The sequence below is a fragment of the Cucurbita pepo genome, chromosome LG02, assembly GCF_002806865.2.
Source record: "Cucurbita pepo subsp. pepo cultivar mu-cu-16 chromosome LG02, ASM280686v2, whole genome shotgun sequence".
NCBI classification, from domain to species: Eukaryota; Viridiplantae; Streptophyta; class Magnoliopsida; order Cucurbitales; family Cucurbitaceae; genus Cucurbita; species Cucurbita pepo.
The window spans coordinates 12,952,191-12,977,064 of record NC_036639.1 but is presented as its reverse complement, the minus strand read 5'-3'; the positions used below and the strand labels follow the sequence as shown (position 1 = coordinate 12,977,064).

The following is a 24,874-nucleotide window of genomic DNA, read 5'->3' as shown; positions in this document are numbered from 1 at the left end:
TATTTAACCTATGATTTTATTAGCATGTAAAATTAATTTATTTCAATTTTAAAAATTATATTTAAAAGCCTCCGCTCACAAAACACCTCATACATACACAATTTTAAAAATACAATGAATACGGTTGAATGATGAAAGTCTCACATCGGCTAACTTAGAGAATGCTCATGAATTTATAATCAAATAATATTATCTCCATTAGTACGAGGCTTTGAAGAAGCCCAAAACAAAGTCATAGGAACTTATGTTCAAAGTGGACAATATTATAATACTAAATTAATATTGTAATTCCGATAAAAAAAAATTGTATTTTATTGTAATTGAGAAAAGAAGCAAAGTTGTTGAATTTTTTAATTACATTTCTTAAAGACAAGGAAACGATTAAAAAGTGGAAAATAATATTAATAAATAAATAAAATAAATAAAAGGCATGCCTGTGCTACACCCAAGAGACAGCCAATTGCTTTTGCGTCTATACACATGTGTGGAGGGAATTGTTGACTTTTCATTTTTTTTCTTTTTTTTTTTCATTTCAATTAATATTCGTAATTAATTACGCTATATTAATAAAAATATTCATAAAATTTGTATCTTATCGAAGAAAATACTCTTAAATTTTAAAAAAATTATTTATTTTGGTGGGAGAGAAGACCATTAATAACTCTATTTTAAAGATCTCTTAATTTTTAATAATATTTTAAAAATATTTTTTAATTTTAAAATGTTTATCGACCTCTTAAAAAGAATGTAAAATATTTTAATTGTTGCCCGTGTTAAAAAAACACTCATCAAATTTTAAAAGTAGTATTAATATTTTTATTTTTCTAAAAAAAAGTAAATTTTTTTTACTGTCAATATCTACAAAATGTTTTAATGTTACTTTTCAGATGATATTAACCGTAAAAAAAATATTTTTAAAATTTTTAATTTTTTTTGAAGGGTATTGATGAAATTTCTGAAATTTTGATTTTTTTTTTTAAATATTAATAGTTATCTTTGGAAATTAGAGTGAGTATTTTTTTTAAGAGATATTTTTATTAATTTAGTTAGGAGTTATATTAAATTGATATTCTTAAACAAATGAAATTTATTTAAAGAATATATACACACAGAAAATGTGACAATTATTTCAACCACAAATAAAAAATGTTGACTGAATCTCTATATATTCTTAAAAAAAATAAAAAAAGCACTCTGGCAACCTAAAGCAAAAATCTATCAGTNTTATATATTTTATTTGATTGGATAAAATAAATTACTTTCAAATTGCGGGAAATTATCAGCCGAACCGAACCGATTTGACCAATCGAACCGAAGGAATCCGGTTTGGGCTAACCGGCCATGACTTTTTCTTCGTCTCTCCCTCCAACATGCTTGTTCTGTACTCGCTCTCTTCTCTCCCATGTCTCACTGGATCTGATGCTGCTCTCTCCTTCCGGTGATCGCCGTGGAAACCAGGTAAGAATCTTGAAACAGACGATTGTTTATAGTTTTGAATTTACTTATCACGATTTCCCGTTTTAAGACTGTTTTTGCGCGAAGTGAGGGGGAAGAAAAGGAGTTTTGATTTTGAAATGGTATACAGTTGAGAAGACTTTAGATGCCGAGATTGAGTTGTTACATTGGATGCTATATGGAAATGTGTTCTTAATCGCCATTGAATAGTTTTAGATATTTGTTGAGTTATCTTCTGCCTCTATGAATGATCTAGATTGTATCAGAATATGATTGCTGAAGGTCCATTGATTGTTGTCTCCTTGATGCGAACAGGAAGAATTGAAGCTGTTTTAGATAGAACAAATGTTTATAATTCTTCCCCTTTGGAGTTTTATTGGCAGATCTCTTATTAGGGAAATTCTAGCTTATATAACCTCCTCCAACATTGAACAGCCATCACCACTTCTCAATTACGAAAATGACTCAAAAAATCAGTTCCATGTTTAATGAGCAAGTTGTAAACTCCGCCTGTAAAAAATAATTTGGGATCTTAGTCTTCTATAAGGAGGAGAATAAAGAAATATAGGGGATCACGCAAAACATGGGAATTGTTCGATTGAAAAGGAACGATGGACACATCTGTTGTCTCCCTGTCTGGAAAAGGACAATGGAAACCAAAAATAATCAAGGAAGAGTTAGCTGAGGAAGGAAAAACAAGGTGGTACAGGCAAGGAAACATAAGACATCCTCAATAGAACCAAAAGTAAGTATTCAAGCCATCCTCAATAGAACATATCTATTGGAAGGTCTTGTATTCTACTTTTGTCTTTGTTTGTCCGAATTCTAATGAGTTTGGAATGTTATTTGAGAGTGGGATTGGGGAAAAAATGGTTCTTAGTTATGGAAGTGAAAATAAAAGATTTCTCGGAGGTGACTATTCAGTTTAAGAGGCTTTAGGACTTCTTTATCACCGTTGAGTTGTTCCCACAAATTGTCGTAGTTAATAGTTTTTTCTGTTAGAATCCTAGTCCTATAATCATTAATTCCAGAGGTTGTTTGTAATGGTCAGTGACAAGTAAGGTGCCGAATCTGCTTAATTATGCCTATTCACCTTCATTGAATTTTGTATCCCGGAATACATTTTGAATTCTTCAGCGCTTTGTTTTTGCATAAGAAAAGTGGGGGCTTTATTTTATTTTCCCTCCATTCATCTCATCTTTCTTTCTTATGGCTTCAAAGACTTTTATGTAGCCAGCTATCCCACATTCTGAAGTTCATTATGACAATTGGACCATGCTGATGGAAAATTTCTTGAGATCTGGGGGAATTTGGTTTTAGAATCAATAATGGATGTAATCCTTTCAGATGCATAGAATTTAGAGTTGCTGAAGTTAAAGGATTTGGAGGAAAAAAATACTTTATGTATATTCTGGAAACTGTTTGTTAGGAAAGAAACTTTCAAACAGTTGGGGATTTTGTGGAAAAATTCTTAGTGAAGAAACTCAAAGCAGTTTTAGAGCAAGAAGACAGCAACTTCAAGATTTCTTCTTTGAAGTGTGTGTGCAAAAAGAAAATTCAAGGAAGGGAATCTTTCAAATGCTTACTTTAGGAAATTGAAGTTATTTATTCGGTGGAGTGTTGTAAATTATTTTTAAGTAGCCCATTTAGCTTTAATTTAACTACAAAGCTTTAAGCTATTCATTACTATATAACTGGCTCAGGGAAAGGGAGAGATGAATAGAAAACGCAAATATGATAAGTAGTAATCTTCTTCGACTCTACTGGTTTACCGTATGTTTCTATGGATAACGCAAATATGATAAGCTATTCATTTCTGTAGCAGCTGATTGAACAGCCTTTTTCCTGGTGGCTGATTTATCCCATCAAAATCGTAGTAAGTTTATATCTACAATACATCTTGTCTACATTGGCAAAAATGGAAAGATCATTGTATGGAAAAGATAAACACAATAGATTAAGGAGATCATATCATGCTGAAATACATGCAATGAGGCATTATGTTATGGTGAGTTTGTAATACTTTTTTTAGCAGTATTTTTTTTATTAAAATAGTCTTCTGCATGGCTAACTCTTATAGAGATCCATGCTAGGTAGTGCTTTTGATGTATCATTCAAAAGGGCTGATCAAGATGTATGTTAGGAGAGTCCAAGATATAGATTGAAGTATTAAATGAAAACGCCTTTTGTCTGTTGAGAATGTGAAAGAACTCATTTGAATTTTTCTTAAACGATATAAATATTTTTTATGACTTATTCTAATGATCCACATCGCATCTGGCAAACTAAAGAAGGTGCAGTTCATCACTCTTAAGTTACTGTGTCAAATCTATTATGTTATCTCGTTAATATGTAACAATCACGATTGCTTCATTTCTCAAGAGCAGAAGCTGAGTGCTTGGTGTGTGCCTCCAGATAGCTGTAAAATGAAACTGAATAACAGGATTTATAGGGAGGTTTGAGGGGTAGCTCGGTTTAAAATGTTGTTATGGTAATTGTGGGATTGATTTTTTTTTTGTATGCCCTTGTACATTTTTTTATTTTCCTCAATGGAAGCTCAATTTCTTACTAAAATAAAAATGTCCTTATGGTAATTGTGAGTTTATTCTTTTTTTTTTTTTTTTTTTCCCTATAAAACCTTTGTTTCTTACTAAAAAAAACTGAATAATACCATGCCATTTGTGAATGCAGCAGGATAGGCTTAAAATATAAACAGAAGATAACTGCCAGAGCCAGGATCTTCTATCCGGAATAATAGACGTTAATTGGAAGAGCTTACAAGGAGGAAGCAGGACAAAAGAAATGGAGATTGAAGATGTTCCAATGGATGAAAAAGCTAAGAGGATGAGGGATCTGCTTTCTAGCTTCTACTCCCCTGATGCCTCAATGTCTGGCTCATCCACCGGTTCGTCTAATAGATATGCTTCTCCTTTAGAAACCATCAACACCACCTCATTTAATCCCGATCAATATATGAGCATTCTGGTACGTCCTAGGCCCCATCTCATTTTTTACTTCCTTTCATTTGTAATTACTCTGTTAAGGATATTTGTGCAAATTTCAGTTTTCTTGAAGAAGTATTTTATTAATATTATTAAGCTTTACTGTGAAATACCCAACAAATTCCTCATTCTCCTATCACCAACAGTGGGTATATGCACTAAAGGTCGGCTCAAAGAATAGAAGATTCTGATCATTATAACACAGAATACACCAAGTAAAATAGTGGGGTTCAACATGAAATTATCACAACTATCAGAAAAATATGTTGCCAATAATTTATTCTTCATCCAAACTATCAGCTATGATTCTTTTATTATTTAGTTTGTGGACTTGTTGAAGTCCCATTTCTAGTGAAGATATTGAAAGGGAGTTCAAGGAATTCTTGTATCACTATAACTTGATATATGTCTGTAGTTTGAACTTCATTGTTGGTTGTAAAATCCAGATTTTTTATTCATTTATTCTAATGTGCCATGCAATGTAGGTGCAAAAGGCGAATTTGGAGGGGCTTCTCCAAAGACATGTTGAAATGGCTGCCGAAATAAAGAATCTTGACACTGATCTTCAAATGTTGGTTTATGAAAATTACAATAAATTCATCAGTGCAACTGATACAATTAAAAGGTTGATAATTTTTTCTTCCCCCACGATTATGAAGCTGATTGCCAATTGCCATATGTGATACGTGAATGTTAAGTTTGTGAAATTGCGACAAATTTATGTAGTTAGTTTATGAATAAAGTTAGGCTTATGATACGAGGTGCCAAGTGACAGAAATTTAAAGTTGTGTACAACAACAGGTTGGATAAGTCCCTCCTAGGTGATTTGATGAGCTTGGAAATCTCTGTTTGAGCCCTCACATCTCAATAACCTCCCATTTCCTTAATATTCTCTCGTAATTATGACACTAACTGATAACCAATAAACTTCTCCCTCCGAGATTCTTACTTGACTCTCCAACATACTCTAACCAGCCTATATGGCTAACATACATTCCTCACACTGTCTGCTACTCAATTATCATATTGTTCTCACTTCTCCAGACAACGAATACAGAATTTAATTTTTCAAGATACTCCTTGGTGGCCATAATGGCTTAATTGTCCAAACCTGTAGAAAAAGAATGCTTTGGCCACAATGATTTTACTACGTCCTCTGAAGGCATTCGTTTGTTTGAGAGTAGTTGCAATGACTTTTCCTAGAGTCTCTGCAAGGTACTCATTCAGCTATTTTCCAACAGAGGCTTGATTCTCTCTCTTTTCTTCTCTGGATTTTTTCTATTTGCATAAAATTTTGGCTCAATGGCAGCATCTCCTCCTTCCCAGGTTTTTTTTTCTTGATTAGACAAGGGTTATGAATCCTCTTGCTAACCTTTTGGAACCCCCAATTTCTGTGAGTGAAGCTGTTCGAAACGAATCATATTTTCCTCCATGCACAACTTTTCAGCTGAAAAAGGCAATTCTTCAACAGCTTCACTTAGCTTGGCTTGTCGTCTTTGATTAGGTTCCATTGAACCTTCATCATTGAGCACTCTGTCATGTCCTTTGAAATGTGATGTTCCTTCTTCTGTCCCTAGTTTTTCCAACCATGCAAAATCCAGTTTAAATCATGTCTGATGGAAACACTAAAATTTTATTGACCCAACCTCAAAATTAGTTTACTTATCCCCCAATTTAGCTTCACCTTAACTTGAAAAAATCATGAGCACTAGAGATCTGTGAAGATCTTCACCCAATTTGACTGAACTGCAGCTAGTAAAACTAGATTTCTAGTCTTATCCCATATTCTCCCCTCGTCTTACCACCATTTTACTTTATTCTGGTCTCCTTATGATGCCCAAATCTGGGTAACAAACTTCTTCGTCCTGATTACCAACCTGGTTATGCCTTAACCAAGAGGTGAATGTCCCCAACCCCACTTGTTGAACTAAAAAAGGACCTTCCTCCTAGTTAGGAATCTAACAGACTCTAATTAACCTAGATATCTCTCAGTTTACTTTATCCGATTTTATTTTTTATCTTTTTCCCTCTTAATGCCTATTGCTTTTCCATATTTGATGAAGTAGATTCATATTCTTTACTTAATACACATGTAATTCTGTTTTGCCAGGATGAATAATAATATCGTGGGTATGGAGACAAACATGGAACAACTCCTTGAGAAAGTATAGGATGTTCTTATTTAAATGGATGAATTCAGAATCTTTACGTTTCTTAAGCAATATATGAAGGGATTACCATTCATATTGCAAATTGTTGCAGATACTGTCCGTGCAGTCTAGAAGTGATGGAGTCAATACTTCTCTCTTTGAAAAAAGAGAGCACATTGAGAAATTGCATAGAACGCGGAACCTTCTCCGTAAAGTTCAGGTACTAAAAGTGTAGGACATTTGGTGGTGAATTCTAGTGGCTCTGGGTTTTTCCAGATATTTGGATGAATTAATAGTTATTCTTATTCTTTTATAGTACTTTTAGTAGTTCCTATGCCTGTTATGTTCCTTGGATTGCTTACAAGTGGTATTCAAGCTCTTATTTTTGAAACTTTAGCTGTGGCCTATATAGGCAAATCCATTGAGGCTCATCATTGGTTAGTTTTTAAAATAGTTTCTTTCTTTCTTTCTTTCTCTTTTTTTTTTTTTTTTTTTTTTTTTTTTTTNAGACCAAGACATTGTATACATGACTCGAGAGAATCCACTAAGGGAACATAAATATTTGACTCTTAAGTTAAAAAGTAAGATGCCATTCAACGTTGGTGCCTCTCCTTGGCTTATTAAGAAATTAAGCAAACGAAGAAAACAGGCTTGCAAAACCCGTACTATTTTCTAGTCAATTGTACTGGTGTTGTGGTGCTTTTAGAAGTTAATGTAGATGTACGTTACTATTGAACAGAATGTGATAGTTTATTTTATTTTATTGTCAGCTGTTTTTGTACTATTATTTTCTTATATTCTTATGTGAGTTTTGGCATGTGGCTGTACGAGCTTCTCTTATTCTTTCTTCTCTGGAAATGATTCATGAACAGTTCATATATGATCTACCTGCTAGACTTGGAAAGTGCATCAAAATAGAAGCCTATGCTGATGCAGTTAGATTCTATACCGGAGCCATGCCAATATTTAAGGTGCCTTTTTGGCCTTTGCTCCATCCCAAAAAATGGGGTGCATAAATCATAATGCAGGATTCCAACTTTTGTATGGGACTTTAGTTCTTCCGTTATCTCGGTATAAGTCCAAAATAATCATTGTTATATGTTTGGTAGGCATATGGAGACTCATCATTCCAAGATTGCAAGCGAGCGTCAGAAGAAGCAATATCAATAGTTTTGAAAAAATTGCAGGTATATTTACATTACATTTTATTCGTGGGCTTCTGGCTAAATGCTAGTGATTCTATCATTCAATAATGGAGGCCTATGTGTTACCTTTTTCCCTTGTCTTGGAAACATTCCTCAGTTATTCTATCATTCCTGAATTGCATACACGCTATAAGAGAGGAAATGGAGAGAGTATGGACACTTCAATCCCCCAGTTTTTTTTCTCAGTTAAGTCCCTGTTCTTTCACGCTAACTGGCACAAAATTTTGTTTGAACAAAGAAATGTATACAGCTCTTTGGAAAGAGAAGGAACCCGAAAAGGTGATTCTCCCCAAGACTGTGCCTTGAAGGAGCTAATACGACTGACAATTTTTTTTTAAAAAAAAGGCCCTAACTTCTTCATCCTTTACTCAACCTGGTGTATCATTTGAAGAGGGTTGAGTGCTCTCATAGCATGAAGTGCTCGAACTGCCTCCATCCAAGCTTCAATTCCTCCTGGATGTGGTTGTTTGCTAGAATGAATTTGGTCTAGGTGCTTTTCAGACATTTGTTTGGAAGGAAAGGCAATCGTTTACTGATGAGTGCAGTAAAATTAGTGTTATGGTGTCTAGTGGGATTGTTCAACAATAGGAAAAGTGAAGTCCTTGATTTTGAAAATATGCACCGTTCATCCTGATATTTTATTGATTTTGTTCAAGGAAACTTGAATTTCATTGATAAACTAATTTACTAAAAAGGGAGGAAGAGGCCTCCCAATCGCCACTTGGAATACAGAAGAACATTTCTACCTGGCCAAAAGGGTATTGAGGCTATACTCAGAAAAAGGATGCATGCATCTATACCACTACAGCACCAAAAAAGAATAGAATTTGAAAATGAGTCAAAGGATTCAATGGCGCCAGCGTAGGTGCAGTTGTCCCTCTCCGGCCATAATTTCCATAAGAAAACTCTGTGCATCCAAAGAACCTCATTTTCTTTTTTGAAAGAGTGCCCCCACGAGAATATATGAACGGAGGTCCTTTTAATAGGGAGGGCTATGCTACAATTGAAGACTCCCAGAAAGGACCAGCATTTGTAAGTGAAGGGACAGCAAATGTATATGGCTTTGCAACTCATTCTCTCCGTAGCACATGCTTTGCCAATATGGTGAAAGGGAAATGTAGGGGCTTCTTGATGTTCACTTTCAGAATTCTGTTGTAATTGTTCGCTTTGTAGTTAAGTTAAACTGGGGTGTTTTAGACTCTTGCAAGACGAGGCATATTCTTGTTTGTAACTTCTCACTAAATCAATGAAACTTTTTTTTCCTTAAAAAATTTGATTGATTTCTAAAAGAGTTATCAACCCAGAGCTTCTGACTGGACTAGTTTATTTGCAAACTACTCAGGCAAGATGATAATAGAAAAGGCATACTGTGCTGCCCCTGGACATTCCAAATTGTAACTTAATGAGGCAATTGGACTTGGATTCTCTCAATGCGTGCAATGACATGTTTTATTTAGTTGGCTTGTACTACAACGATGCATTTTTTCAAGGAAAAAATTAAGTATTCGTATGTAATGAATTATCCAGAATTTGAGGGTCACTTTAGCTACTATATTCTTACAATATCATGTACCTTAGCGTTTATAATATTGCTAAATCGCTTGGATGTGCTTTTTACTGGTCAAAATAGTCTATATATGATTGAGCGATGTGCATTCAGGAAAAGCTATTCTCAGATTCAGAATCCATACAGACGAGAGCGGAAGCTGCTGTGCTTCTTAAGCAGCTAGATTTCCCGGTTTGTACTTCAATATTTCTTATCTGCAATAAAACAGTATTGTACACAACATGCAATTCAATTAATGAGTGGAAATTTTCTCAAGGACGTATGTTGATTTATCAAAAACTGATATCTTGTTCTTTAACATCTATTATGGCCATCTTGTAGCACTTGTGGCAAGTGAAACATTTTGAAAATCGTATACTCATCAATTTTCTAAATATGCAGTAATATGAAGGTTTGGCAATATATTGACAGGTGGACAGTTTAAAGGCAAAGTTGCTTGAAAAGTTGGAACAATCGACATTGGATCTTCAGCTTAATGCTGATGATTTGAGTAGTGGGTTGTTAATTGCCTCACCAAAAGAGAGAAATGATTCTGAGTCAGCTTATGGTGCTTCGCATGAGGTAAGCTAACTTCTAGTTGTCGCAGGTAACTGTGTAGTATATTTTATTTTTATGAAGCCATCCACCAAAAGGCTGAATTGAAGGACCGGTGGATTAAGCGTCAGACAACAAAGTAGAGAAATATTACCCTCTATTCAATTCAATAAGTATCTATATATTGTAGCTCCTCTGGTTCATTGGTTGTCGGGAAGTATACCTTATCTTCCCTTATTTTGCTTTAATTTATTTTTTGGTTTATTAGATGTTTTCATATTAAAATGAATAAATATTTTAAATTAAATTGAAAAATAAAAACTGAAATAAATAGTAAGTAGAAACATGAGTTTTTTGCTTTGGTATCTAACATTGTAGAGTAATGGACTTTTCATTTTGTTTGTGCACTGGCCAGCACCTGATTATAACAAGCTCTCTATTTCTTAAATACATACTTCGTTATTCATATCTATTGCAGACATTTCGTTCTTTCTAGAATATTAAAAAAATGCAATCACTTCTGGATGCAGTTAACTGTAAGACTATTGACGGCATTTCTCTTATTTTTTCTTCATTAGGCATCTGTTCGGGAGTTTGCAGAGGCAGTCCGAGCTTATCGTGTAATATTTGCAGATTCAGATATGCAACTGATAAAACTTGCTCAGGATTTGGTTACCAAGTACTTGATCTTCCTTGGTTTTTGTTCTTTTAACCATGTTAAAATAGAAGTTCAATTATTACTGGTTGATGTACCTACAATTTGGCTGCAAGGATCGATTTAGTCATGAAGGTTTTTTTTCCTTATTTTTCTTATTCAGGCATTTTGATGCTGCTGAGCAATTTATCAAGAAACAGATTTTTGCAGCAGATCTTCTCCGTGTGTTTGGTAAGTTATATGAGTTAGTGTTTTACTCCTATCCTCTATGATACTTAAACTTTTCCAGAGATGAACTTTTCATTGTATATGAAAAGAAAAGAAAAGATAAAGCTCAAGGATACAGTTTCCATACAGGGGAGAAAAAGGGTAAAATAAAAACATAGGGATATAACTGCATCTCAATGAAGACAAATGCCATTAAAATCATAACTATCAAACAACGAAAAAGAAAAATTAATCTTGGCCAAATCAAAACATTCCCTCCAAGTTATGAACTTCTGCGAAAGTCTGGTAATTATTATGATAACTTTAACGGATCAACCCAAATGAAATGAGGTTTGGAGCATAAAACTCTTGAGATTGTTATCTTCAACGTATCCATTTGTTTATATTTCTTTAGCTTTATTGATTTGTACTCTTTTCTGAAATGTTGTTCTAGAAACACCATATTTTGATAATTTGCACTCACGTGCAATTACCTGTAGGAAGTTATAAGCCTTTTTCTCCATTAGGCGCTGGCTTCACTTTTTTACTTTTGTTGATCTTCACTTCAGTATCTTAGGTTTGCTAGTTTGATTTGGTTTTCAAAATATCCGGCCATTTTTTAATGAGAATCTTCCCCCTAGTGAGGATTTTCTTTATAAAACGGGACTACTGTTGGCATTTGGCATGTTTGGACACTAAACTACATCAAACTTTTGTGGAAAAATTATAGCTGGAAATTCTTAAAACTGTTTTAATTTGTTGCAGGGATTATATGGACAGATGTGCTTTTACTTGGAGAAGTATTGAATGACGCATGTCTTCATGATTATTCCTTGAAGGTCTTATTTTCTTTAATGTTTTCACTTGCAATAATTTTGATCCACTTTTTCATTTTGTTGGCCTCTTCCCGTACAAAAATAATTGCACTTCCCCTATTATTTATCACAAGGATAGATGTCCGAATAAGGGAAGGAGGAAGTTTAATTTTGAACTTGACTTTGAACTTTTCTTATGTAATATTCAGGCTGCCCAGGTTGCTGTCAAACAGTACGTCACATGTACATTCTCTCGTCTCCTGCAAAACATCTCAGGTCTCCTACAGTCTTCAAGATTTTTTTTTTTTTTTTTTCAGAAAACACATCTGTGTCCTTTGGGCTCTAAAAGTTTGAGTTAAATTACATTTGCATTGACAGATGCACTCACACGAGTTCATACTAGGAAAAAGGAGGACGTTCAAGAGTACTCCTTGCAGCTGGCACTGGAGGCCGGCAAGAAGGCAGTGCTGCAGGGCAGCATGGATGTTTTGCTAGTAATATATGAAAACTGCTTGAACTCTGTTACTCTTTTCTTGAACAAGTCACTGATGATTTTTTTTCATATTTATTTATTTATTTATTTCATCATTTTTTAAGTAGGAGTATGAATTTTGTTGGCATTGCTAGGAAAACTAAACCGTATCTACTAACTGTATGAAAACTCATTGAACTTTGATTATCTTTTCTTGTAGAAACTATCAATGATCTTATATATCACTTTTGAAGTTCTAGTCTGAATTTTATTGGCATTATGTGAAAACTGGGGGCCTATTACATTTATTCTCTTATCTTGAAGAAATTACCCATGATCTTATTTATCATTTTTGAAGTACTAGTATGAAGTTACAATCCTATTTTCTGAAGTTACTAGTATGAAGTTACAACCTTTCTTGAACAGGATCTATTGTATAGGTTGTTCATCTGTATTCTCCATCTCTAAAGTACTAGTATGAAGTTTGTAGGTATCATGTGAAAACCATCCCACATCCTACAAGTAGTACAGGTCTTTGAGTTTATTGAATTTGGTTTGGTATCTTTCGTTTCAGTTGAGCTATTAATTGCATTGGCAGTTCTTAACTATCATTCATTTACTTGACAGTTTTTAACTATCATTCATTTACTCGTTTCAGGACTTCCGCCTGCTTCTTGAAAATCAATCGGGCCTAATCATTAACCAGAGGGACTCAATTGTTGATTGGGTTCAAGAAGGATTTCAGGACTTCTTCAGGGCACTTGTTGATCGTTTCATGGTGCTATCAGGAAAAAATAATTCTTATAGTCAAAGTCAAGTTTTGACTGAGGCAACCCAAGCGGATAAAGTTGTTGCTGGGCTTGTGTTGGTGCTTGCTCAAATTTCAATATTTATCGAACAAACTGCCATCCATAGAATCACGGAGGCAAGGCATCATTCTAATTCTTTTAATTCATTCTCTAGCAATTTGAAGTAGCATGATAAGTTTTGAATCCTATTCTCAAGAAAGTTTTTAAAGCTCACTAAAGAACGAGACTTTATGCATGTTATTAGGTGTTTTTGTACCTGTGCATTCTATGAATTCTCATGGAAATTCTCAAATTTATATCGTATTCGTTTCAGGAAATAGCGGCTTCTTTTTCTGGTGGTGGCGTTCGAGGTTATGAATACGGTCCCGCCTTTGTGCCAGCAGAAATTTGCCGAATGTTTAGAGCTGCTGGTGAAAAGTTTCTACACCTTGTATGGCTCAGATTTCTGTCATTCCTATTACGCTGCTAAGAAATATTTCAAGCTTGCATTGCATGCTAGTTATAATGGAACAAATTGGAAGAGTATATAGTAACAGTAGTATTAACAATCCAGAATTTCTCATTGTATAATGTCTAGGGCATTATTTCATTTGCCTCTGTTTTTCTTTGAGTTCTTGTTACTGCAAAATCTCATGGATGGTAGACCCACTTTTGGAGGCTTCGTTCCCTGTTCCTGCAGCTGAGAAGCTGTTTTATTCTGTGGCGCGCTTGCTTCCCCCCCTTGGCTTTGTTTTCGCTCCGCTTAGAATCTTGGTTTTTGATGTAGTTGCAATTTTCCTTTTCATACTCTTTAAGCATGTTGCTGATTGTTTTTGCCTTGAACAGGTACAAGGTCAGTGTGTTAATGTTATGTTTGGGTTAACTTGCTCACTTAGACCGAACTTTTCCATATATTATAACCGTATCTAGATTTTGTTTAGAAGAATCTTATTGCAACGTGTTTAGCTGCAATTAAGTATAAGAATTATAATTGCAACCTTCTATTAGTGCATTCACTTGGTGAATCACGGTTACTAACTTTTTGTCATCTCTCAGTATATAAACATGAGAAGCCAGAGGATATCAGTTCTTTTAACAAAGAGGTTTAGAACGCCAAATTGGGTTAAGGTGAGTTTTACACTATTTTATTACTTTTACTATTACTCAATTCTCTTACTTTTCTTTTCTTTTCTTATCTTCTCCACAGCACAAGGAGCCCAGAGAAGTTCACATGTTTGTCGATTTATTCCTTCAAGAAGTTAGTGCTACTGTTTTCATGTTACTGTTATGCTGTTATGTTATGAACAAATGAACAGGCGACTTTAGAAGCCTACAAATTGAGTGTAGCTCTTAACCTTTTTTTTTTTTTTCCTGCATCAGTTGGAGGCAGTGGGAAGTGAAGTTAGACAGATTTTACTACAAGGAACTCGTAAGCATCGTCGGACTAACAGCAATGGAAGCACCACTTCATCACGGAGCGGTCCGCTCCGAGAGGAAAAGTTGAATAAAACAAATGCACAAAGGGCTCGGAGCCAGCTGTTGGAATCCCATCTAGCAAAGTTATTTAAGCAAAAGATAGAGATTTTTACTAGAGTCGAGTTTACTCAGGTACCATGGCAAATTCCTTTCTTGAGCAATTCCAGATTCCAAAATCAGACAGCTTTTAAACTTTTGCTTGTAATTGCAGGGATCTGTTGTAACAACTGCAGTGAAACTTTCCCTTAAAACTTTGCAAGAATTCGTCCGACTCCAGACTTATAACCGAAGCGGGTTCCAGCAAATTCAGTTGGATATGCAGTTCCTGAGGACTCCTCTGAAGGAAATTGCAGATGATGAAGCAGCTATTGACTTTTTGCTTGATGAGGTAACTTGGAAAACTTTGCTAGACATTCTACACTTGGAGTTCCTTTTCCTATTCTCAGTTAACTTCCCTGATTTGCACTTGATTACTATTTTCAGTCACTTTTGAGCTATGAACCACAGATACTATTTTAGGCAGAGTTTCCCTGTCAGACACGTGTGTCACGGATAAGTCTGGACAAGCTCCGGGCACACGTCTATTTAGAACTTGACATATTGTTGTGTCTGTGTCCTTGTCCTATATCTTGTCCTGTATCTGTATCCCTGCTTCATAGCTTTTTAGTTTTTGTAGTTTCAATTTTTACAAGAAATAACCACCCAAAAATCTGTTCTTGTGCAGGTGATAGTCGCAGCGTCCGAGCGTTGTCTCGACCCCATTCCTTTGGAGCCTCCCATCTTAGACAAACTCATACAAGCAAAACTGGCAAAGGCAAGAGATCAGAATTCAATATCACCATGAACGTTCATACCAAAATGGAGAAGTTGGTCTTGTTAATAGACTGCATCATCATCGCCAACTGATATTTCCATAGACTTGAAAATGGAAAATTCTTAACTGTGCTTCGTTCTCGATTTTCGAGCCACCGATTCATTCTTGTAAGTAGGTAAATGGTTGTTTTTGGTGAATACACATTTAGAATGTGGTGTTCTCACCATGGCTGCCATGCTTGCACTGGCATTATGAGCAGCAGATGATCACAAATTTCACTAGCATAGCATAGCAGGAATGTCAAATTTGATTTGCTCCATTGTGGGGGGCTGAGGTTTTCGTATAGTAGGCTTAAAATGATGTTCTCTGCTGTTGCATTGCATCCATCTTGTTTGAACCTGGATGCACCCCTTTATTATTTTGATACACAATGAATTTTCTGTTGAGAATTATTGGGAGTGAGTCCACGTTGGCTAATTTAGGAAATGATCTTAGGGAATGATCATGGGTTTATAAGTCAGGCATACTATCTCTATTGGTATGAGACCTAATTTAGGAAATGATCATGGGCGAGGCATACTATCTCCATTGATATGAGGCCTTTTGGGTAAGCTCAAAGTAAAGCCATGAGAGCTTATACTCAAAGTGGACAATATCAGAAAGTCGTGATTCCTCTCCTCTCAACTTTCAACATTTGATTTTGATTTTGACTTTTTTTTTTTTTTTTTCCACTGCCTTAAACATAGATAAGTTTTTCTAAACTTTAAACTTTATATGCATTTGGTATATTTATCACATATGTATATTACAAGATTCATAAGAAATTAAATTCACAAAAGAATGACAAGAATTCAGAGAAGCAAAAAAAAAAATTGATTAAATAAATAAACTTAGATTCAATTAAACTATATACATGATTAAATAATTATCTTATAATGACTTATAAATTAAATATCGATAGAAAAAAAATTGAAATAATATGTTAAATTTGGTCATTACAACTAAATTACATTAATTTACCGAACACCATAACTAGTTTTTTATTGCCTTAAAATTAAAATTTACCAAACAAAATATATATATATATATAACTTCTAAGCTTAAGGATTAATTTAATGAAATTAAAGATTTATATTATATATATGTATTATTGGTAATATCATCCCATCAAGTGGCTGTAGTTTAGTGGTGAGAATTCCACGTTGTGGCCGTGGAGACCTGTGCTCGAATCCCAGCAGCCACACTTACCTTTTTTAATTTTATAAAAAAACTAATAAATCATCATAACATTTAAAAATATTTTTCTGATATAAAAATAAACCCCAAAACCCTATCCTTCCTCTGGTTCTTGCCGCCACCCTTCTCTTTCTCCTCCTCCTTTCGCCCTATCAGCACGCATCTCCGCCCTCGAACTCTTCCTCCTCCTTCCTATCTCACTCTCTACGGCAACTGCGCCGCCGCACCCTCTCTGCCGCAGCTGAACACCGTCCACGCCATCGCCCTTTTATTTCATCTCACCTTAACTCTCTCCTTCTGAGTTTCGGCAACAATGGCGGGAGGCAAGATGAAAAGGGAGAAGCCAAAGGCGTCGGCGAAGACTGCACCGTATCAGGGAGGGATTTCGTTTCACAAATCCAAAGGTCAGCATATTCTTAAAAATCCCATGCTAGTCGACTCTATTGTTCAAAAATCCGGAATTAAAAGCACCGATGTGATCCTCGAAATCGGTCCCGGTACTGGAAATCTCACCAAGAAGCTTCTAGAATGTGGTAAGATGGTTATTGCAGTCGAGCTCGATCCTCGTATGGTTCTCGAGTTGCAGAGACGGTTTCAGGACACTCCCTATTCTTCTCGCTTGAAGGTACGTTTTCCTTTCGTTCGAAGCTTTTTGTGTTTTTTTCCATTTGGTTTCGATCGATCGGGATGATTTGGTTTAGTTGATAATTAGCCATGGGAGTGTTTTTTCCTTGTTCTTGAAGCTTCTGCTCATTGCTACTCTGGTTAACATTAGAACTGGATTTCTTTCTGTTGCATGAATTAATCGAACTAACATTTACAACATTTCCCTTTTCCTTACCTATTATCTTATGAACTTCAGATAAAGAATAGTCCATTCCTAATCTATCAACTCTCTGAAGCTGTTCATTGATTGGTTATTCTCATCAAATTATCTTAACAATTGTTTGAACGAACCGAGTGTTGTCTGTATAAGAAGATTTGTGATTGTGCTTGATTAAATTGTTTAAGGAGTGAATTTATGTTGGTGTTTTTACTTGATTCCCTCAGGTTATTCAAGGAGATGTACTCAAGACTGAGCTTCCTTATTTTGATATTTGTGTGGCAAACATTCCTTATCAAATATCATCTCCTCTCACATTCAAGTTGCTAAATCATCAACCATCTTTTCGGTGTGCGATCATAATGTTCCAGAGGGAATTTGCAATGAGGCTTGTTGCTCAACCTGGGGATAAACTCTACTGTCGTTTGACTGTAAACACCCAACTCCTATCTCGAGTATCTCACCTCCTGAAGGTCGGCAAGAACAATTTTCGTCCTCCACCGAAGGTGGACTCGTCGGTAGTTCGAATCGAGCCAAGGAAGCCACGAATTGAAGTGAAGCAAAAGGAGTGGGATGGGTTCTTGAGAATCTGCTTCAATAGGAAGAACAAAACTCTTGGATCAATTTTTAGGCAGAAGAGTGTTCTTTCTTTGCTAGAGAAGAACTACAAGACCTTATGTGCACTGAATATCCCACAGCAAGGTTCTGCAGATAAGGATGATGGTGATTTTGATTATTCGAGATTTGGCAATTCGAATGAGGATCAAACCATGGAAGTGGACGACGATGGAGGTGACGAGGAGATGGATATGGACGATAGCGACGCCGAAGGTGGAGAAGGGGAGGCTTCTGAATTCAAGGATAAAGTCATGGGTGTTTTGAAGGAGGGAGATTTTGAAGAAAAGAGGTCATCGAAACTCAGCTTACAGGAGTTCTTATACTTGCTCTCTTTGTTCAACAAAGCTGGCATACATTTTTCTTGAATTTTTGTTATGTTCTTGAAGTTCTTCCCTACAATAACCAATTTTGTCCTCCCCCACCCACTGCTGTGTTTTGTGACCACTTCCCATTATTCCCCTCTGAAGTAGTAAAGTTAAATCAAGTTTGTTGCGTTTTTTCTTTTCCTGCTTTATGTCTGGCAATTGAGATGCTATTCTTGTCCTTTTATTGTACTAAACGAAGTATGTATTCTTTTATGCTTGTATGATTGGGATGTATGGTTGGTTTCATCTCGATTATTGAAACCTTCTTTATAAGGATGAAGAAATCTCTCTCTTGAGACACGTAGAAATCTTTCTTTGTAGACATGTTTTAACACTGTGAGACTAACAGTAATATGTAACAGGTCAAAACAGACAATATCTGCTAGTCTAGGCTGTTACAAATGGTATAAAAGACACTGAGCGAGCTTTGGCTATTACAAATGGTATAAAAGCTAGATATCGGGTGATATACCAGCAAGGACGTTAGCCTCCAAAGGAGTGGATTGTGTGAGATCTCACATCGATTGGAGAGGAACGAAACATTCTTTGTAAGAGTGTGGAAACTTCTCCCTACCTCTCCCTAATAGATGCGTTTTAAAATTGTGAGACTGATGGCAATATGTAACGAGCTATTGCCTTCTCCATAAAATCTATGAACGATCCTAAAGCTATGGACGATCCTAAAGCAATGAGAATAAAGGAAATTCCTGGTATATAATTTGAACTGAATACGTGTTATTTGAGTCTTCTTTTTCCAAATCATGCAAAGATAGGAGAGGAAACAAGTTAGAGCTTAGATTCAGAAAGGGAACCCCCAAGGGAGTGACAGAAACATATGCCAAAAAACCCAAGAACACCTTAAAATTAAGTTCTATATTCATTTCTAAGACATTGTTATTTAGAATTCTGGGGCAATCCAAAGGCAGAGAAATTATGTTAATTTGGTCTTCTTTGACTTCACTTGAGGCTTTTCAGTGGTTTCATCATCATCGTCCTCAGAAGCCTCTTCAAGAAGTTCATCTGGGACATCGTTAGGAACATTATGTTTCGTTATGTACTCCTTCAAAATGGCCATGCTCTCCTCTTTCATAGAAATCAACTGCTCTGAGAGAGTGCCTTTATTCGCTGTATTGACCAAATGTTTCTCTGTCCCTAAGCGAAATGAGGCCTTAACTCGAGGACTTCGAGAAATAACTTCTTGAGCTTGGGCATCCATTGAATCTGGCAAAGGTTAATGTAAGAAAACACTGAACTGAAATTGAGGTAAAAAGAAGCACGATTGGATACTTGAAATTTACAGGGTCTTTCACTACATGTTTAGTTACAACTCTGAGTAGCCTAATGTGTAGATGCATTCTTGCCATTAAAATAGAATTCAAACGATAAAAGAAATTAGCAATGGTTCTTTTTCTGCCTGCTGAAAACTACGATTCTAGCAAGCCAGTTACGGATCTTACTGGTAACCACACCTACTGCCACTTTAACAATCATCCTAAACATTTCAAGCATCAAATAAATCATAACTTACAAAGAAACAGGACTGAACAGGTGGAAGTTCAACAAGTATCTGAGGGTCACTTTGGTAGGCAATTTGAGTTCTGTTTTACACTCGGAGGGAAACTTCGATAGCTAGCTTCGGTATTCATATGTGTTGTGCTATTGAAAGAGGGGAAGCTGATAATGAGAACAAACTTTTCAGGCCAGAAGCTGAGTGGCTTTTCTTCTTTCTGTTAACAAATCGAAGTCCCATGTTATTTACATGGATGGGATAAATCAGAAAATGTCTGATAGGGGCATGTTATTAGGAATATATTTAGAGTATTAAGAGTATACTGCTAATTTGTTAGGGAGTTTGGTATGCATTTGGTTGTAAATAGAGGGAGTGGGAAACGAGAAAGTTGAGCAATAGTTCATCTGGCTTAGGGCTTGAGTGATCTCAAGGTTCCACTTGTTAGTCTTGCTACACTACACGACACGAGTGTAGTCATGTTTGAACAAGTTTTGATTATAAGGAGAGGTGGAAGAAAAGGCTTGGAATTGATTTAGGAGCTTCGTTGCCCAACAGTATGGTGTACTGACCACACCGAGAGATTGAAGGAATAGGAATTGGGTACTCGACAGAAGTCGGGAAGAGTTTCCACCTCAACCGAAACAAAACACTTTACTATTGAATCAATTCTTTTTAATGAATAGATCCGATCGCAACTGACTACTATCAGCTCGAGGTTGGTTAGATCCAACGGTTGGGGAGGCAATCGTAGAAACGAAGCTCGTCGCTTTGCCTTCCACTTTGGTTGCCAAGCAGAGTTTCCTATAATCTTCCCTCTTTGCCTTGCGCGCTTCCCTGATTACTCCACTTCCCCCATTCAAGTACCTTGAAGCTCATGGTTTATATTGTAGCTTCGATATCTTTCATATTTCAATATATTTCAGGTTCTATCAACGCCATCCCATCCTTAAACTCAAAACTCATATGGTCTACACTTGAGAAAATGTCTGATAGAAATCCAAACTAGTAATAACTCAGCACGAGAATCGAATTGGACAATAAGTTAAGTCCTTCATACTCCAAGAGCTGGATAAATGTCGAAGAAAATTGAACACAAAGATAAGTCTTAGGCCAAGGTCAGCATTCCTGGCTTCCTATATTAGAAGCTCAAAGTGGCCAATGGAAGGCTAAGGGCTTGTTATTCGGAAACTGTTCTCAAAAAAAGTCCTAAGTTTTAGTTTTCAAATCTAGTTTTGATCGGGACAGTAAAAACTACTGCTCACGGTCCCATACGATTGGTAAGAAGAACAACTTCGGTTCTTCCAAACATATATTCATCAAATTTTGAAAGATCTCCTAGAAAACAGGTATAAAAAGTGAATCCAGAACCATCTATTTGCAGATTCCAATCTTCGAACTTCAATTCCCAAACTACACCACCATTTACCTTTCCAGAATCCTAATTTAGGGCTCCAAAATCAGGTTCTACTAAAGAAGTTAAAATCAATTAAAAGATTCAAACATAAATGACCATTTCGAATAGGACCTTGTAAATTCAGCAACTCATATCTATCGATGAAATGATTCATCTCAAATTTGAACGTACCTGTAGAGTGCAAATCTACGGAACTCCGCTGCAGTACTGATCTTTCTCCTCCTCTTCTTCTTCTTCTTCTTCCTCTTCCTCTTCTTCGAGAGAGATAAAGGGAAATTGAAACAATTGGCGGGAGAGACAGGAAGCTATGCTCGCACTCGCACGAAGCCCTAATTGGGTAATTGACACAAAAATAAATAAATAAAAAGTAATAATAACAATTTTAAAATTAAACGTTTAATATTCCAAAAAAAAAAACACGAAAATGCTAAATATATATTATTAGACAAAACATGCCCGAAGGTAATGGACATGTGACACTCTGAGTAAAAGAGGGGTACGTGAATAAACTGAAAACCACATCTGAATAAAAGCCATTCTGATAATAGAATGCCTTAGAGTAACACTCGAGTAAAAGAGTAATACGTGAATGAACCGAAAACCACGTCTGAATGAGAGCAATTCTGATAATAGAATGGCTAAGAGTAACACCCGAGTAAAAGAGCAGTACGTGAATGAACCGAAAACCACGTTTGAATGAGAGCGATTCTGATAATAGAATGGCTAAGAGTAACACCCGAGTAAAAGAGCAGTACGTGAATGAACCGAAAACCACGTCTGAATGAGAGCGATTCTGATAATAGAATGGCTAAGAGTATCACTCAAGTAAAATAGCGGTATATAAATAAACCGAAAACTACATCTGAATGATAGCAGTTCATAGAATGGTGTTTGCTGCTCACCCACTGCATTTTTTTAGTTTTTCCTTCACCCGATCATGCTGTCTGAGGTCGACATTTCCTTTTAGTTAATCCGTTCAACTTTTAACTAAAAAAATGTATTCTTTATCGACCAAAGTCGGGTCCATGTCGAGTTACAAGGACATTAATTTTTCTATATTTATTGAAATAAAAACATTAAAAACTAAATTTCACGAAGGTAAAAATTCATTACCCACTCCAATAATATACAGAGTGAAAAATAAACTAAATTATCGAAATAAAATTAAATTAATTAGAACAAAAGAAAAAAAAGTCTGTATAAAGCTTTAGACAATATGATGGAGCCTTCTTTCATCATCTTCAAACCTCGAAATATCATCATCTTCGTCGTCATCAGAATCCTAATTCAAACACGATACCGAAACTCACAGTCAGCCATGAAAACACCTCCGACATTTTCCTCATTCCTCAACGCTTTCAAATTTTAGTTTTTAAAAAAGCTCACCTGATCTCGATATCGGTACCGATAACGACTTCGACGAATGTTGTTTTGAACGGTGGTGATACCTCGAATTATCACGTACATAGGGAAAATGATCCCACTTGCTCTTAAAAGAAGCACCTAAGAATAAATCGCTTAATTAGTACACAACATCGAGACCAAAATGATATTTTGACCGTAAAAGTAATATTCTCGAGCATAGGAAGAGTCGAATCGAATCGGGTACTAACCGTGGCGAGCGTAAATGGATAATCTCCCGCGCCAACAGCTAGAACATCATAGAAATGTCTCACCAACAATACTAAAGTGAACTGCATAAAAAAAAAATATATATATATATATATATATATATATATATATAAATATTACTTTAATTAAGTTAAATAAATAAATAAATAGTGGGTGAAATTATTAAATAAACGGCTACTAATCTAATTTAAAGTAGTGATTAAGGTTAAATTAAGAATTTAATTAATATTAGAAGAAATTAGAAAAACGGGCAGAGAATATTCATTGACCGAGGAACTTACGGTGAGAGCAACCGATTTACAATAGGAGGCACCGCGGTCAGTGGTGGTGGAGCAAGCGGAGTCCGACGCGCCGTCATCAGCGGGCGGAGACGCGGGCTCCGCCGCCTCTTCTTGCTCGCTTCTCGGGATTTGCGCACCATCACTGCAAATCCATTTCTTAGAATTTCAATTTAATTAATTAATTTGATTCCTAAATATTCGAAAAAATCGCCAGCAGAGCCGATGAATTGGCTGTAAAGCATGTCTGGCTCGCGCTTTAAGAAATCTCCCATTTCCAAATTTATAATTTAACTAAAAAAATACCTAATGCTGACACCTGGATCGCCGAGTTGTGGCTTCTTAGAAGGCGCTGTATAGCCCGGCTCGTAATTCTACAAAATAATTATTATTATCACTATTTTATTTTCTTCCCTAAATTTAAAAAAAATAAAGCATTTAATAATAAATTCATTAACAATACGCGGAGAAGTCAGAAGACTTAAATCTTGGTTTATTCTCCGGACATTTATTTATTAAAATATTAATTTAAAAAAATAAAAAAAAAATGTATTTTCTTCAAATTAATTAACTTGACAAATAATACACTGAATTCTTTTCATAAAATGCATATACAAATATAGATATGTGAAATTACCAAAGTACCCATGGTTCAATTCAATAACACATTAATTTCTATAAGAGAAATTAGTAATTATATATTTTAAAAAAAAATTAAAATAAATCGTAAATTTAACAGAGAAGAAGACGAATTCCAGAATCCCATAGAAAACCAAACCAAACCAAATCAAACCAAACTCAAAATCAACCAGCTGTGCTTAAAAAAACCCATTACAGAGCTCTGGAAAACAAGCTCGAGGTGTGTAAAACTCAAAATCAACGAAAACCCAGTTGAAATTTTGAAGAAAAAAACCGACCCAGAAGCTGAAAAGCTAAGAAGAACCGAACCTGGAGGCAAATTTCACAGACTATGCTGCCCTTTTCGGTGCACCATCTCTGAATACAGTCTCTGTGGGCGAACTGAACCGGTGGAAACAAAAGAATATTAATAACAATCAGAAGAAGGAGAAGATTGAAGGGGTTTTTGAATTTAGGGGTTACCTTAATGGTGCCAGAACAGGCGCAGGGGGCTTCAAGTTGTAGGGCACTTTCGAATTCCTCTTCGTGGCAAATCCTACAGCGAGAGACATCGTAGGACGTTTCGAATCGGAAGTCGTCCACGTACAGAATCGCTTCGCCCATCGACTAATTTTTTGAATTCTTTTTTTTTTTTTTTTTTTTTTTTTTTTTTTTTTTNATTCAAAAGCTCTCTGGTTTCCCTTCCCTCTTTTGTGGATTTTTTTTTTCTTTCATCTTTAAATAAAAGAGATTAATGTGAATTTCCCAAAATGCCCTTTGTTTATGGGGGACCGACGTGGACTTTTCTTTTAGAGGCGCTGGATGGAGGACCTTAACGCAACGCACCGCAACGCCAGTTCATAAATTGTGAGTATGAAATAAACCATGGAAGTCAAGTCAAATAACTTCCAATTTTGAATAAAACCGTCCCATGTCCCGCTAGTAAATATTGTCCGTTTTAGTCTGTAATATATATTATCGAAAGTGAATTATGAGATCCCACATCAATTCGAGAGGAAAACGAAACATTCAAATATGAAAACCTCAATTTAGTAGACATGTTTTAAAATCGTCTGACTATAGGTGATCGGTAACGAGCTAAATCAAACAATATCGACTAGCGGTGGACTTTTTATACATGGGTATCTCGTTTATTTTTATATTCTATATTTTCTTAATTTCCATGTCATATTTTTTCAAAGTTTCAATTTTTTTCTGTAATTGTACCTTGATTTCTAAT

At 35.6% G+C, this 24,874-nt stretch overlaps 4 protein-coding genes and 1 non-coding gene across 6 annotated transcripts; 3 read left to right on the top strand and 2 right to left on the bottom strand.

The window, feature by feature from the left end:
* Window positions 1-1,353: 1,353 nt before the first annotated feature.
* Window positions 1,354-15,592, top strand: LOC111788859 (vacuolar protein sorting-associated protein 51 homolog). 2 transcript variants are annotated; one of them, XM_023669417.1, is made up of 22 exons: window positions 1,354-1,458; window positions 4,147-4,440; window positions 4,943-5,082; window positions 6,568-6,622; window positions 6,720-6,827; window positions 7,480-7,578; window positions 7,717-7,794; window positions 9,473-9,550; window positions 9,791-9,940; window positions 10,492-10,592; window positions 10,732-10,799; window positions 11,541-11,614; window positions 11,800-11,866; window positions 11,969-12,084; window positions 12,721-12,987; window positions 13,185-13,301; window positions 13,907-13,978; window positions 14,058-14,108; window positions 14,231-14,458; window positions 14,538-14,714; window positions 15,051-15,201; window positions 15,235-15,592. In XM_023669417.1, exons 2-21 carry the CDS (start codon window positions 4,258-4,260, stop codon window positions 15,168-15,170), a joined length of 2,349 nt encoding a protein of 782 aa, XP_023525185.1. In that variant the 5' UTR covers window positions 1,354-1,458; window positions 4,147-4,257; the 3' UTR covers window positions 15,171-15,201; window positions 15,235-15,592. The 2 variants fall into 2 exon arrangements, with proteins under 2 accessions (XP_023525185.1, XP_023525184.1); XM_023669416.1 differs by having other exon boundaries at window positions 15,051-15,592.
* A 719-nt stretch (window positions 15,593-16,311) lies between these two features.
* Window positions 16,312-16,383, top strand: TRNAH-GUG. The gene has a single exon. It is a non-coding gene; the product is annotated as a tRNA-His (tRNA).
* A 76-nt stretch (window positions 16,384-16,459) lies between these two features.
* On the top strand, window positions 16,460-18,437 carry LOC111789299 (ribosomal RNA small subunit methyltransferase). Its single transcript, XM_023670019.1, has 2 exons — window positions 16,460-17,001; window positions 17,427-18,437. The coding sequence occupies exons 1-2, from the start codon at window positions 16,690-16,692 to the stop codon at window positions 18,180-18,182; spliced, it is 1,068 nt and encodes a 355-aa protein (XP_023525787.1). The 5' UTR covers window positions 16,460-16,689; the 3' UTR covers window positions 18,183-18,437.
* Window positions 18,438-18,890: 453 nt separating this feature from the next.
* On the bottom strand, window positions 18,891-21,439 carry LOC111787690. Its single transcript, XM_023667720.1, has 2 exons — window positions 21,278-21,439; window positions 18,891-19,403 (listed from the first exon to the last, which is right to left on the bottom strand). Exon 2 carries the CDS (start codon window positions 19,396-19,398, stop codon window positions 19,114-19,116), a length of 285 nt encoding a protein of 94 aa, XP_023523488.1. The 5' UTR covers window positions 19,399-19,403; window positions 21,278-21,439; the 3' UTR covers window positions 18,891-19,113.
* Window positions 21,440-22,144: 705 nt separating this feature from the next.
* On the bottom strand, window positions 22,145-24,294 carry LOC111789080. Its single transcript, XM_023669722.1, has 7 exons — window positions 24,118-24,294; window positions 23,965-24,036; window positions 23,323-23,390; window positions 23,020-23,161; window positions 22,720-22,800; window positions 22,493-22,609; window positions 22,145-22,388 (listed from the first exon to the last, which is right to left on the bottom strand). Exons 1-7 carry the CDS (start codon window positions 24,256-24,258, stop codon window positions 22,314-22,316), a joined length of 696 nt encoding a protein of 231 aa, XP_023525490.1. The 5' UTR covers window positions 24,259-24,294; the 3' UTR covers window positions 22,145-22,313.
* Window positions 24,295-24,874: the final 580 nt, after the last annotated feature.